General features: G+C 32.3%; 1 protein-coding gene across 1 annotated transcript; it reads right to left on the bottom strand.

The window, feature by feature from the left end:
• Positions 1–15,481: 15,481 nt before the first annotated feature.
• LOC18053207 (calcium-binding protein PBP1) lies at positions 15,482–15,832 on the bottom strand. The gene has a single exon (XM_006447375.1). The coding sequence runs from the start codon at positions 15,830–15,832 to the stop codon at positions 15,482–15,484; it is 351 nt and encodes a 116-aa protein (XP_006447438.1).
• Between the last annotated feature and the right edge of the window lie 230 nt (positions 15,833–16,062).

Genomic DNA, 16,062 nt, shown 5'->3' with positions numbered 1-16,062 from the left:
TTCATGTTAGGATTTAACCGACGTTACATTTCCTTAGTAGGTTTTACATTTTCATCATGGTGAATGTAATGCATGCAGTCTACTGGCTTATACTTTTTATGTCTGCTATGGTACATCCTAATGCTCCTTTGTACTCTTTTAAAACATCCAACAACTTACCTTTTTGCTCGTCATTGAGGGATGATGAGATGATTACCGGCAGAGTACTTTCTTCTCCTAAAAATGCATATTCCAAAGTGTTAGGTAATGATTTGAGCTCTAGTTTCGGTGGTGATTCTGATGATGGATGAGTTTCTTCTCTGATGCTGTTAGTTGTTCAACTATTGACTTCTATTTATTAGTGTCCATGGATGGTGCTGAATCAAATAGGGCATTGACCTCATCCATTGACCTGTCAATATCAAAATCCAAACCAAAGTGAGTTAAACATGTTTGTAAAGGGTCATCACTAAGGTTTGAAAGAAAAGTATTATCAACTAATGTTTCTATTAAATCCACATCAACAATTTCATTATCTGCATTGTGAGGTTGTTTGGAAATGTTGAAAATATTTAGCTCCATAGTCATGTTGCTAAAGGACAACTGCATATTTCCAGTTCTGCATTGAATGTGAGTATCGGCGGTTGCCAAGAAAGGTCGGCCTAGGATAATAGGGATGTGCTTATTTGAATCCTGGATTAGTTAAGTGTCAATTACAATGAAATCAACGGGAAAATAAAACTTGTCTACCTGAATAAGTACGTCCTTCACAATACCACGAGGTATTTTCGTGAACCGATCTGCAAGCTGTAACACTACTGGAGTTGGGTGTAATTCGCCCAGTCCAAGTTTCACAAACATTGAATAAGGTAATGAATTTACACTAGCTCCTAAGTCCAACAAAACATTCTTAATTGTGTGGTTCCCTATGCTACATGAGATAATGGGGGAGCCTGAGTCTTTGCATTTTAGAGGAATTTTGTGTTGGAGTATAGAACTAACGTTTTCTGTTAAAAAAACTTCTTTTGAACGTGAATATTTCTCTTTTTAGTATAAAGGTCTTTAAGAAACTTGACATAAGATAGAACTTATTTTATAGCATCAAGCAAAGAGATGTTAACACTTACCTGTTTGAAGATTTGAAGAATCTCACCTGTGGATTTTCTCTTTTTTCCTTTAGCTAACCTATGAGGAAATGGAGCTTTGGGAACATATTCTTGTGGGTTGGTTTCTTCTTTCTCCTCTGGTGATGAGTCCTCAGCATTTACAGGTACAATTTGATTTGCTTTTGTCACCGGCATCTCCACTTTGTTGTCGACTTCTTTCCCTTTTCGCAAGGTCATGACATCTTTGAGCTCTCCATGCTGCTGTGGTGAACTAATACTTACTACATGTACTCCTTTAGGATTATGAACTAGTTGACTTGGAAACTTGCCTTTCTCAACAGTCATTGCTAAGGTTTGAACTGAAGAAGTAAGATGTCCCACCATTTGCTCGAGGCTTGAAACTGATTGGGCTTGTGAGTTGAAGCCTGCTCTCATCTCATTTCATAGTTCATCAATGGTGCGGTTTTGTTGCTTAATCATGGAGTGAGTAACATTCCTGAAATTCTGGAATGCATCCTCCCATGGTCTGGGTTGAGAGTAGTTTTAGTTCTAATTGTGTGGTCTAAATGGTGGCTGAGAGGTTTGAGGAACTTGAGGAATTGGTTGCATTGGTAGAGCTGGAGCTGCTGGTCCATTTTGTTGGAATCCTTGAGACCACGAAAAATTGGGGTGGTATCTCCATCCAGGGTTATATGTGTTGGAGTATGGGTTGTAATTTGATGGTTTTCTCATTACACCTATGGCATTGGCTTGATCATGGTCATGTGGTTCTGCTGATTTAGTCATTAACGATGCTATTTGTCGGGAAAGACCTTCAACCATCTCTTTGACTTCTTTAATTCCCGAACTTGACTCGCCAATGTGAACCTCATTTACTCCCTTAATTGTTTTAGTATTCCTGAGTGATCGACTTCGTTGTTGGGAATTATCTGCTTGTCGCTGGAAGAATTCCCAAATTTCTGATGCACTTTTTGACATTAGCTCTCCTCCACTTGTTGCTATTAGCCATTCTTGAACATGTGGCAATAATCCCTCCAAAAAGTATTGGCATTGGTGCCATTTCTCGTACCCATGATGTGGGCACTTCAAGAGTAGCCCATTGAATCGCTCCCATTTTTCGAAAAACTGCTCGTCCTCTCTATGGGTAAACTTTGAGATTTCCTTACGAATAGCATTGGTTTTATGCACTGGGAAATATTTATTCAAAAATTTCGTTACAATTTATTCCCAATGCTATTAGCAGGCAATGTATTGAGCCATGAACGAGCTATATCCTTTAAAGAAAATGAGAATAATATGAGTTTAACATCATCATTTGAAAAATTCTCATATTTAAAAGTTTGACAAACAGCATGAAAATCATTCAAATGATTATATGGGTCCTCATTTTCTAGGCCATAGAATGTTGGGAGATAATTTAGCACACTAGGTTTTAACTCAAAACTCCTAGCAGCTACATTTGGGTATCTTATGCATGATGTGCTCAAATTAGCTAAGGGACTGAAATAATCCTTAAATGGCCTCTCTGGTGGTGTTTGTTGTTGTTGCAAATCCATTTCACTTTTATCTTTAATTACAACGTGTTTGTGTGTGCGAAGTGTTTTTTCAAGTTTAAGGTCTATAGGCTCAAGATTAGGTAATAATGTCCTTCGACTATGTATGCAATGAATACAAAAAAATGGGAACGAAACAAATAAAAATAAACAAGAATGAGAAATTACGGTACTAACCTTATCACACCGTTACAACCTTTCTATAAAATCACACTAAAAAAATACGTGAAATAAATTAGCTAAAAATAAATTAATAAGATAAACAAAAAATTACAAAGAAGAAAAAAAATAACTTGAAAATTAAATTACATAATTTTTAAGAAGAAAAAGAAAAGAAATTCTTACCTCAAAATGTAGATTCATTTTTTTTTTATAAAAAATTTACAAGAAAACAATTAAAAGAAATTATTCACAAAACTTAATTCTAAGAATTAAAATAACTTACCTCCCCGGCAACGGCGCCAAAAATTTGTTGTGTAAATTTTATTGAACTCGCAAGTGCACGAATCTATTGTAGTATATTTCAGTGGTGACGAGTGTCGATCCCACGAGGAGGTGGATTTTAATTGTGTGTAGAATTAATTTTCTAAATGGATGGTTGGATTTGTGGTGAAAATGATTTGGATTATCCTAAAATTCAAATTAAAATGGCAAGAATAAATTGAAGTGAAAATCTATTAAAATGACGTACTTGGGTATCTGGATCTGCATCAACATGCATCTTGGGCTAAATATTCCTTATTAATGTCAATTAAATCATGAGGGGGGAATCCACACCTTATGAACCACACTCTAATCAATATGGTGCTAAGGGCTTATCGTGCCAAATAATAATAACCTTGTACTAGGGAGCCGGTGAAACCAGGGAGGTATCTAGACAAGATTATTATTATTTGTCAACGAGAAGTCAAAACATCCATAAAAACTAGAGGGGAAGAGAAAATAAATTTACCAAATAAAGCCCATGACACATGTTGAGACTTCACCTTCAACCCAAGCTTGAAAAGAAATTAGCTACTCATAATTGAACTAGGGGCAAAATGAAAATTTATTAAAATACGTAGAAAATACAAGATGGAGAAGGAATTACAGAAAATAGAGCCCAAAAATAGATTCAGAGATGCCAAATTAGGGGGGAGAGCCCCCTTTTTATAGATACATTGAGTAAATCATGACCATCGGATTAAAAACAGTTTGAACACTCAGGATTGCGCCAGTCAACAGTATGCCGTTTGACCACGCAGTTTGAACAATGACACGGTTTGACCACACGGTTTGAACAGTCAACCAGCTTGAACAGTGACGCGGTTTGGTTGAAAATAATCTTGTGTATATGCATGTACCGTACGCGCAATTTTTGGTCCACTAACATGCTGCCACGTCACCGATCAACAGTGCATAAGAATTTTCTCCAATGGAATCGTGCCACATCATCAGTCAATGCCACATCATCGGTCAATGCCACATCATCGGTCAATGCCACGTCATCGATCCGTCTATGTAAACAGTGTCGTGAACAGTAACGTAGACAATACTGTACATGTGAATAGTACCGTACATGGGAATAATGACATTTTTCCTTTTATGCTCCTCCGAAGGTTTTCGACTGTCCTAAGTTCAAAAGTAATGTCCGTTTTACCGTCTGATTTCTCATTCATTGTGAAATGACCATGATGCCCTTAAAATACATAAAATACTTAATTAAAATAAAACACATATAATTAAATCACAAGAAGCTAAAATACATAAAAGTAAGGGTAAGACTTGAAATGTAAAATAACGATTTTCTCCTTTATAAATATACATTTTCTAACACTCAACAATTGTCACTATAAGGTTTACTTTATTTCATTGATGAACGATATTAAACATTTTTTACACTAAAACCCTAAAATTTTCTAATTTGGGAATTCTTAAGACTAGCGTGATCATGCTGAAATTGATGATTTATATTGGTTCATAGCGGTTCTATGTTGAAATAACTAATTGCTTATTAACCATTTGTTCGTGTGTTATTAGTTTTTTTTTTCTCAAAAGCAATCATTTCGTTTTTTTTCTGCTATTATTTTTGGGTTTTGTTCATATCGAATAGATTTCAATTTTTATTCACTGTAAATAGTTTCATTAGATGATTACTTATTACCAATTATCAAATAGATGCTTTCATAAAGGAAAAGTTTGAAGTATGTGGCTTAGGTTGAGAAATGAGGTAAATGAGGTGTCGTTATCATTTCTTTAATGGATTTGTTTATAGGGCATAACATAAATTTGTTTCTTCACTTCATTACTAAGGCAATATTAGATGTGTTTTATTTATATTTATATTTATATTCATAATAAGGCAATATGTACTTCAGTTTTTTAATTTTTCTTATTTATATTTATATGATTTATGACTAAAATCATAAGACTTGTTTATAGGACAAATGGGAAATTTTTTTATTTTTGGTTGAAAATTTTCCAAGAAATTTGGTGTAGAGATAACCATGAATTTATACCAAATTAATGTTTAATGAATTATAGTATCCGATAGAATTATCCTAGTTAAGACTTTGAAGGTTTTCAAGAAATTATTTTGGATAATAAGCATATGAGTAATAGCTTGAAAATTAATTTATTGCATTTGTATGGTGCATTAATTTTAAGAACTATGGATTATTTAATGAATGTTCTAGAAAAAAAATTATGTTATATGTGCATGTCTTAACATATAAGATTATATTTTAAATTTTGTTATCTTTTTTTTTTCCCTTTTCTAGGTTTAGGAAGAGTGTTGAAAGTGAAATTAGACTACTTTTGGGTGATGATGTCAATCAAGTTTAAGAAACGTTACTTGTGAGTGGAAATATATAATGATTATATTATAATTCTATTTTTAATTTATTTTATCTTTTTAAAGATTTATATAAAGGGAAAACTAATAATGCTTAACTACAGTAGAGGGTGATATTCTTTGAATGGTTCGTGAAATCATATTTAAGTAGTATAATAAATCCATATTTACTTTACAAAGGCTTAGCTAAGTTTGCAAATATTTTTTTTTTAAGAAGTAATGATTTGGAATGAACTCTCAAATTATTGAAATATTTTGTCCAAACTTTACCATATATTTGAAATAATTAAAGTTAAATGTGTATGTTTCAGTTCTAGAAATTTTGGAATGAATTGGGTTAGTAATTGATTTTTAATCAATTTTTCAAAATGGTTGGTTACTGTCTAATTTTTCATAAATTACTCATGTATCATGTTTGTTGGTGCAAAACAGTAGTCTAAAAGTGTCTGAATGAGCTGAAATTCGGAGAAACTAAAGTTCTATATGCATACTTCAAATATAAAAAATTTCATGTTGATTGAAATTGCAAGTTATTTTTATGATTGATAGAACTACTTATTAACTTTTGATCTTACCGAACACCAGCATAATAATATCAGAAAAACCTCAAATTTTAATATGTTGTTCATTCATATGTGTAGTTAAAAATTGGATAGTATCATTCCAATGTATTAAGTATCTTAAATTTTATAAATATGTATTTAAGTAGCAATTGCTAATGTAGTCTTTCATATACAATTTTGACTTATACACAAATTTTAGATACATGACGCTCCCCTGGTTAAATAAATAAGTAGGCAGAAAGGTTATTGGATTTCTTTAAGGGAATGAATGAAGTCAGTCCCTACACTAACTACTTGGATGATGCCTTAGCAATTAATTGCTCAACATTATGATGCAGTTATTGCGAGTCCAATGATTAATTTTCAACAAGCAATTGTACTTTCACCTAGTTGTCATTCTTACTCTATGTAGAGTCATTAATTTATTATGAATAACCTTTACCAAAAGAGAATAGTCATTAACGCATTTTTTTCTTATTTATATCTATAGTTGAATAAATTGTATATCTTTGGTATTTTTAAGGAAATAAACTACAACTTTCTTGTTCACTAATTTTCTTTTGAAATAACTGCGTTTACTTATAAATAGCGTATGAATATTTTTTCTTTAGAACAAAATAGATTTATTTCTATTAACCATTGTTTCTCTAATGGTTAGGAATTGACAGCCAATTTTGTCCCCATTTTCCATGTATTCATATGTAGATCTGATCAATGTGTTTGAACTGTTTCTTCCTCAACTTCACTTGTATCCTAACCCAGTTAGTCTATTGAATGGAGAAGCTCCCGGTGTGATACCGCAGTTGCACTACCTATGTTTAAAGAGTGAAAGGCAATCATCCTTCTGAACTTAGCTTCTAGATTTGTTAAATTCACTCACAATTTGTAGGCATTTGATTGGATTGTATAAATTTTTATGTACTTAATTTTGATTATTCAGTAATGAGAGTAGGATATCTCATATCTTGTTTATTGAAGTATTTGGTATTTGTAATATATACTAATAATATTTAAATATGAAATGAAAGATTTTGTAATATAAATTGATTTTTTTTGTTATTTTGTGGTGCCTTTTAATTTTGCCAATAAATCAATACGCAATGATCCAATTCAATTTTTTATTTTTTTGGATAAATTAAATAGTGATACCATGGTAACAGTAATCATTAACACTAACAAAATATCAGCAACTAGTAACACAACGATGTCATAATATTAGTGATACTGTAGTGATAATAATTATTGACACCGTATTCGTGACACCACAAACAAGTGTCACTAATTTTCTGACTGCCAGATTACTAGATTACTGACACAATTAACAAGTGTCACTAAAAGTAATTACTGACATTATTCTAATATCAATAAAGAACATTTTTCTAGTAGTGAGAGAGAAAAGATGGAAAAAATGAAAGAAAGTAGAAGAAGAGAGAAAAAAGAGAAAAGAAAAAAGAAGAAAAAAAAAAGAAACAACTCTCTTCCTAGGTTTGACCATGAGCAAAAATGAAAGGGAGATTTGTAAGATTAAATTTGTGTCAAATGAAACAGGCATATGCATGTGTAAAGGTTCATAGGCATAAGTATGAATATCCATTATGTTTTCTTTAAATTGAAAAAGTGGATTTTTTGCAAATCGAGATTGAAGAAAGTAAGTTTTATGTTTTCTTTAAATACTTAAATTCGTTACTTGCTTAGTAGGCACTCTGTATGTTATATGTTATGAGATAAGTGGGTGAAGGAGGCTTGCATGAAGCTCAAAATAAGTATTATATGAAAGTATAAATGTGAATCTAAAGGTCCTACTAAACGGTAATTGAATGAAGATAGTTCAAGTAAGTGATTTGAAAGGAAATTTGAAGTTTGAAAGTGACAAATGAGGTTTTGATGAATTTGTTTTGTAATGTTCTCAAAAAACCATTGCATGTCATGCAATTGCATTACATATAGTATGTATGTATTTGATATATTAAAAACTAATCTGATTACTAAACTTTATACTCATTATAGTTTATTATGATTTGCAGAGATCAAGATTAATTCATGATGAGTGAGGAGAAGGACTTGAATAGAGGATGTTAGATGGCCAATAAATTTTTAAGTCTTCTACTGTTAAAAGATTGGATTTCTGTATATTGTATAGAGATTTTAAGTTTATTTGTAAGCTGTATCTAAGGACCACCGTCAAATTACCTTCGAAGTATAGAGCAGGTTATTACAATGACTGCATGCATGGTAAGCTCTTATTTGGGGAACTATATTGTGGTCCCACAACCTCGAAATAGGAGCTTGGCACATGCACAATTAAGCTCTGATACGCAATTGCCCGCACTAGCCTAGCACTCCATTTAAAATCTAATATAGTTTTAAAAATTTAAACAATAATATATAACATTATAACCGTAATATTCATTGATAATAAATTTATTTTTGACAATTGTCTTTATCAAAGACAACTCAATAGGATTTCATGTATAAAAAACAATTTTACAATATAAGAAGCCTTTTAGTACTTTGTTTTTTGTTACATATATAAACAGCTACTATATTCAAAGGAAAATGAGTAAATAAACCCTATTTTCTTTTTCGTGTGATCCTGGCCAATATGGTATCAGAGCCGTAAAAAAAAAAAAGGAACAGCTGCCATCATTCAAAGAATTCCTAGAATTTCTACCATCACCCAAATCAACATACTGAATAATAGATATTGTTATCGTCATGGCTGCCCCATCTACGGCTCCTCCTGGTATTGGAGTTTCCATTACTGCAGTCAAATTGAATAATGAAAATTTTGTATTGTGGTCAAGAAGAGTAGTGAAGTATTTGACTACTCAGGGTAAAGAGAATTACTTGACTGATGAGCCTCTAGCAAGTGAGTCTAAAGATTATCGTAAATGGTTACAGGAAGATACTATGGTGACAACTTGGTTATGGAATAGTATGGACCCTTTAGTTGCCGCTAAAATGCAAGTTATGTAACTTAAAAGGGGGGGTGAATTGAGATTTTAAATTTTATGCTAAATAATTTGCGCAACAATTCAATCTAATGCCTTAATGGAATTGAAAATAATAAATTCAATATAGCACAATAATAAAACAATAAAGGAAGAGAAAACAAACACAAGAATTTTTACATGGTTCGGAAATCCCTGCCTACGTCCAAGCCAACCAAGCTCGAGGATTTCACTATCCAAGCCTCCCAAGGCTTCAAATTCTTACAATTAACTTCCAAGGTGTCAATGAATCTTTACAATAAAGAGATTATCTCTTTAATCTCTTTACCCCAAGTGTTTCTCATACTTGTACACTCACAATTTGGTAAGAAATGAAAATTACAACAAAAACTCTCTTTAAGAGTGGATATGCAAATAATAGCACAATAATGATTCAATAAATGATGATTTTCGAAATGAAAGCTCAATATGTGTTATATGATATTCTTTCATTAATCTTTAAAAATAAAGTTGGAGTTGAGTTTTTATAGGTAAAACCTGAAAACTAGCCGTTATATACAAATTTCAGCGCTCAAGCGGTTAGCCGCTTAATTTATCCGGCTAGCCGCTCTAGAACAGTGATATTACTGTTAAATTTGAATTTTACTACAGAACCACTGTTCACGAAATTACATTTGTACCCATAATGTTTTATAATTATATTATGACCCAAAACGTCATAAAACTTTACAAATAGGTCCAATTTCAGCATTTCCAAATAATGCTTGTTATTCCCAACACTTTTTGAAATTATGATATGACCTAACATATAATAATATTTTTCAAAAATGTTCTTTTCAAAATTTAATATAATACCCATAAATTTCAAAGTTCTCAGATCTTTTCAATTTAGTCCAAAATTTGAAAATATGAGATTTGTTTCAAGTGGCCAGCTGCTAGCCCTCAGGCGGTTAGCCACTCACTCTCTGTCCAATTTTGGATTTCAAATGTTTGGATTACATTCGAGTCCTCAATCTTTCATAAATTATAGTATGACCCAAATGTTTCAAATATTTGCAAATAGGTCCAACTCCAGAATTTAAAATAATACTTATTAAATTCAAGGATTGTAAAACTTTTCATTTTTGTCCAAATTACTCAAATCCACAAAATACTTTATCTTATAAATATAAAATCTTTTAGTTCATGAAACATAATTATTTAAATAAACTTTTGAGCTTCTCAAATGTTAAATCATGCATCAATTAAATCATACCGGCTTTACAAGAATTTATCGCAATAATTTATCCGTTGAGGTCGAAACTTTATTCTTAATTTCACCATTGTCCGTTACGTGTCTTGAACTTGATTTCACTTGATTCACTTGCATAAATATTATCCTTAAAAAACTAGTGAAAATGTGAAATACAATATTTATTAAATCACTTAAGACACATGTTTATTATCATCAAAATTATATTATGTGTAGCCCTTTAGGCTAACAGCCGCAACCACTATGTGGGTTCAAACGACAAAAGAGTTATAAGATTCTCTTAAGGAAAGGTTTGGTCAATCGAAGAATAGTTCCAGAATTTATGAGCTGTATGAAGCTTTTTTCTCATGTCAACAAGGAGATAAGTCGCTAAGCAAACATTATGGCATTCTAGAAGGTTTATGGGGAGAGCTTACTTTTTATCATCCTCTCACTACAGATATTGCAATTCTTGAAAGACAACACAAAAAACTATTGGTTGTTCGTTTTTTATCTAGTCTGAACCCAGTATATGAGAGTTTGAAAAATGGTATTTTGACTGAGAAAGAGTTACCCAACATAAAGGAAGCATATGCATGCCTTAAACAACTGCCCTCTACTTATGGTAATCAAGACACATATGCTCTTGCATCTTTGGAGGACGTGGGCAAGGGCAAACTACCGATGTGGTCGAGGTCGTGGTAGAGGTAGAAGAGTAGGACTTTTTTACTGTACTCATTGTGGACGGACCAATCATCCCCCAGAAAAATGTTGAGATAAGTTTCGTAAGCTAAAGTGGGCAAATAGAAGCCAACATAATCAGGGGGAGAATTCTTCTGCACCTACATCTTCTCCTAGTAGTATGCAAAACACCCAAGTGCCATCATCTTCAGAGACTAATTCTTCTACTTCAGGTAACAAGTCGGAAATAGCCACCTTAGCACAATCAGGTACCACAAATGTTTTCTTATCTATCTCTAATTCTACTCCTTGGATAATTGATTCTGGAGCATCATCTCATATGATTAGTAATCGTTCCATTTATAGTTCATATTCTCCATCTTGTCACTCATCGTTTGTTGTCCTTGCTGATGATTCTCGAACCAATGTTTTAGGTGAATGGGCTATTTATGCCAATCCCAATTTACGTTTTTCCTCTGTTCTCTATGTTCCAAAGTTTCCAGTACACCTTTTATCTATTAGCCAATTAACAAAGAGTCTTAATTGTTCCGTGACATTTTTTCTTTCCTATTGTGTTTTTCAAGATCTTGGTACGAAGAAGACGATTGGTGGCGGACATGAGATGAATGGAGTTTATCACCTTTCTACTTCATTACCTTCATCCAATACTGCTTTTTCTTCCGCTGTTTCTTCAGAACAATGGCATTATCAATTGGGACATCCTCCTCTTCGATTACTTTATCATTTAGGTTTACCATTTGATGTCAATTCTAGGTTAGACTGTGAGTCATGTCAGTTAGGCAAACATCATTGTGTTTCCTATCCATCTCAATTTAATAAAGTGAGTCCGTGTTTGTTTCAGTTAGTTCATTCAGATTTATGGGGTTCGTGTAGAGTTCCAAACTGTTAAGGTTTTAAATATTTTGTTACTTTTGTTGATGATTATTCTCGTGCTACATGACTATATTTGTTAAAAGAGCATTCTGAAGTACTTTATGTATTTGAATCTTTTTTTACTGAAATAAAAACTCAATTTAATTTTGTTATTGCAATTCTTCGTTCTGACAATGCCTTGGAATACAACCATTCTACACTTTTTGAGTTTTGAAGGAAACAAGGGATTATACATCAAACTTCTTGCTCCTATAGTCCTCAGTAAATTGGGTGGCAGAACGTAAAAATAGGCATTTATTAGAAATTGCCAGAACTCTTCTTTTTCATATGAACGTTCCATCAAAATTTTGGGCAGATGCTATTCTAACTGCATGCTTTTTCATAAATAGACTCCCTTCCTCAGTTATTAATTACACAACACCTTACACTAATTTATTTCCTAGTCAACCTTTATTTTCTTCTCCAACACGTGTGTTTGGTTGTGTTTTTTTTGTGCATGTCTATCATATGCCTGATAAATTATCTCCTAGGTTTGTCAGGTGTATTGTCCTTGGTTACTTCAGAACACAAAAGGGGTACAAATGTTTTGAACCTATTTCTGGAAAATCTTATGTTAGTGCTGATGTTACCTTCTTTGAGTCTACCCCATACTTTTTTAGAAAAAGGATCATCCTTGGACCCTAACCTACTTTCTACATCTCCACCTATTCCATCTCCGGTGATCCCGGTAATCCAACTAGATAAGCCCCTCCAGTTCTATGTTCGTAAGAAATCTCAACCACAATTAAGCCAAGAAGGTGATACAACTCCTTCCAATCCTTCTACCATTCAAGAATCTTTCTCAGACCAAGATCCTCTTCCAGTCCCTGAGGTGTCTGATCTTGATCTTCCAATTGCTCTTCGTAAAGGTACAAGAAACTCTACTAGGTACCCTCTTACTCATTTTATTTCGTTTCATGCTTTATCATCTTCTTTTCGTGCTTTTGCTTTATCTTTGTCAGTCATATCATTGTCGAAACATTATCAAAAAGCTCTTACTCATCCTGGTTGGCAGTCAGCTATGGAAAAAGAAATAAAGGCTCTGAGTGATTGTGATACTTGGGATCTGCAGATTCTTCCAAAAGATAAGGAGGTTGTTGGATGTCGATGGGTATTTGTTATAAAATACCATCCTTATGGTACCATAGAGCGGTTGAAAGCTCGTTTGGTGGTGAAAGGGTTTACTCAGACTTATGAGGTTGATTATTTAGAGACATTTTCTCCAGTTGCTCGCCTTAATTCTGTTAGAGTTGTTATCTCTTTAGTTGTTTTCCATGATTGGCCTCTCTGCCAACTTGATGTTAAAAATGCTTTTTTGTATGGAGATTTAAAGGAAGAAGTGTATATGGAGCAACCTTCTGGGTTTGTTGCTCGGGGGAGTCTGGCTTGGTGTGTAAACTGAAAAATTAACATCTTAGATTTTGGTATCTATTTGTTTTATTTAATTCATGAGTATTATGTAATTAAAATATTTTTATTTTTCAAAATTTTGTAGAATAAGATGATCTTTTAATTCATCTTAGGGTAAATGGTCATTTATTAGTGTCAAAGTGGTTAATTGATACAAGTTTAAAAATAAAAGATGGTGCAAAGAACATGTCAAATTTTTTTGGCGGTTAGGCATACATATGACAAAATAGAGGAAGCGCAGAGATAATTTCCCTATATAATATTCATTTTACATTAAGACCATGTTTAGGAGTAGGAAATGTAGGATTAGACTAATTTTTTGGATAAAATATTTATCCATATATGGCGAGTTCATTTGGATTAGATTAAGTAGACTAAGTCATTATGGGATTAATTATCCTAATTTTCACATAGGTTTAAGGAGGATTAGACTAAGCGATTTTTATCCCTTTATGACTTCTTATTTATTTATGTATTGTTATTAATTAATTAATTATTTTTATATTTTTATTCCTGATTTCATAAAAGTTAAGTAATTTATTTTTTATTTTATCTACAACCTCTTCTTTCATTTATTTATTTGTATTAATATTTAATGTTAAAATAATTAATTAAAATTATATTATTTGTATTAACAAAATTATTATAAAATAATCTAGTATCATTAGATTATTATGTAAAATATATTGTTTAATAATATTTTATTTAATAGGCAGTAATATACATCATATATAAAAAAATGTAATTTAAATAAATTTAATTGTCCTCGTCAAATATTATTTAATTTCGCTTATATTTAATTTAATATAGTCTACTAAGTATAGAACAATACTATATATAATCCATTAATCTAATCCAACCTAATCCAATTCAATTCTAGTAGCCAATCCAATCCAGTCTTGCTTGTTAAATGTAGCCTAAGATACATGAACCGTATCCCCATAAAGTTAATTTGTGATAGATTTGTTGATTGTAAATTATCATTAGATGAGTAATGTTAATGTTAATATTAATATAACAAGCCATCATCAACCCGTTAGACTAGATTAAGCATGGTAGCAATGTTGCATTCTTACAAAATAGTTTCATTTTTTTGTGTGAAATGATCTAATATGTTCTCAAAATTATGTTCTATGTTTGAAACCCTACATTACTACTTTATCTAAATCAGTATGGGTCTCATCGGATTCACACTAGATTCTCAACTCATCAGTAAAATAGTAATACTTAATGTATAAAAATGTAATAACGAACAATAAGGAGTCCCATAATTTGATTAAAACAAGTTTAAATATTCCACTTCGAAATTTGAAGTGAATTCTCATTAAAAAAAAGAAACAAATCTGAGCGTTGTTGGATCTATTTTTTTTTTAACATTGGGTTCATTGGATTTCCCCACTGTCCAAATCCTTTTGCCTCTTCGGATTGTTCACATTTTCCTTAAAAATAAAATACTAATGCCGAAAGAATCTTGTCACAAGAAGATGACCAAGAATCTTATGCTTCAAAAAGAAAAGTTACGATCAAGGTGCGTGCGTGTCCAATTCTTATTAAAAATGATTTGGCCACCGACATACCAAGAAAAAAATATTACGATAATTTTCTTATATATATAATCTGATGAGAGTTTGTATTTTATTAATGTACGAAAACTTTATTATACCATATAAAGTGCGGAAACTTTCATTATAAAATGCTATAATTCAGTTTTTTGATTTTTTTTTTAAAGTGCTCTTAACAAAGAGTTAAGACGAAACTAAATGGGGATAAGCTATCCTATACATATCATGAAAAAACAGGGGCTTAACACATTCGGGAGGAATTATAAACATGTGGAGACCCAACAGAAAAGAGATAGCAAGATTAGCCATGCGATCTGCAATATAGTTGGCCACACGGTAAATATGATTAATGCGAACAAAATTCTGAAGTATAAAATCCTGAAGTAAGTTAGAATCCCATTTTTCAAACTTTAATAAAATCTTAGTATTCCGAATCGGTACTCATATAATTCAGCATTAACAATTGATGATAATAAGAGAGGAAGAATATTGTGCTAAAGAAAAGACTAATGGAAATTAATGGACTGAAGCAAATAAATGTAGATTGATTGACTTTTTCTTTACAAATTCGAAACGGTTTTTTCCTTTCATATGTTTTTGCAGAGGCATTGCCTTGTAATCTTGTTTGTTACAACCAGAAACAGAAATAAATAGGTTAATAATAATAATAGAAAGCTAATTAATAGATGCCAGAGCCAGCGTTGTTGAGCTCCTCGTTCAAAGCTTCTCGAAGCCAGAGCTGAGATTCTTCCATCAACTGAGGACTCAATCTGAACATCAAAACGCAAAACTCCATTTGATTCAAGGCGCCATCACCGTCAAGATCCCCTTCTTTAACCATGCTGGCAAGCTTATCGTCTGTCAAATCCTGTAACCCTAAAACAGCAGCGTTTAGCTTCAAGCTCTCAGTTGTGATGACCCCTTTGACCTTGTCCATCAGCAGCTGAAACCCATTACACAGCTCGTTTATGAGCCCCTCGCCACCCAACTTATCTGCCATTACAGGCAGCAGATCCTCGAAATCAACCATCCTGTTTGTTAAGGAATAACAGAATGCATGCCAGCTGTCATTTTATGATTGGTCAATGTGTTTGAAGACTGTTATTTTGCATTTCAGTTTGTTATAGCAGTTTTGGTGTAGTCTCTCGTGTATATAAAGAGCTGCATCAACTTGTTTCATTCAGTTAATAAATAATAACAAATTGTGTGTTTCTTTTCATTTTTCTTGCTTATTTTCTCACGATCCAAACATCATATCAT

Source organism: Citrus clementina, unplaced genomic scaffold (genome assembly GCF_000493195.1).
Source record: "Citrus clementina cultivar Clemenules unplaced genomic scaffold, Citrus_clementina_v1.0 scaffold_2, whole genome shotgun sequence".
Lineage (NCBI taxonomy): Eukaryota > Viridiplantae > Streptophyta > Magnoliopsida > Sapindales > Rutaceae > Citrus > Citrus x clementina.
Note: the sequence above shows the minus strand (reverse complement) of the source record. Positions and strands in the feature narration are given on the sequence as shown.

What these genes read in the sequence shown, in the direction of transcription:
- LOC18053207 (XM_006447375.1), bottom strand. Translation starts at nt 15,832, where the DNA reads ATGGTTGATTTCGAGGATCTGCTGCCTGTAATGGCAGATAAGTTGGGT.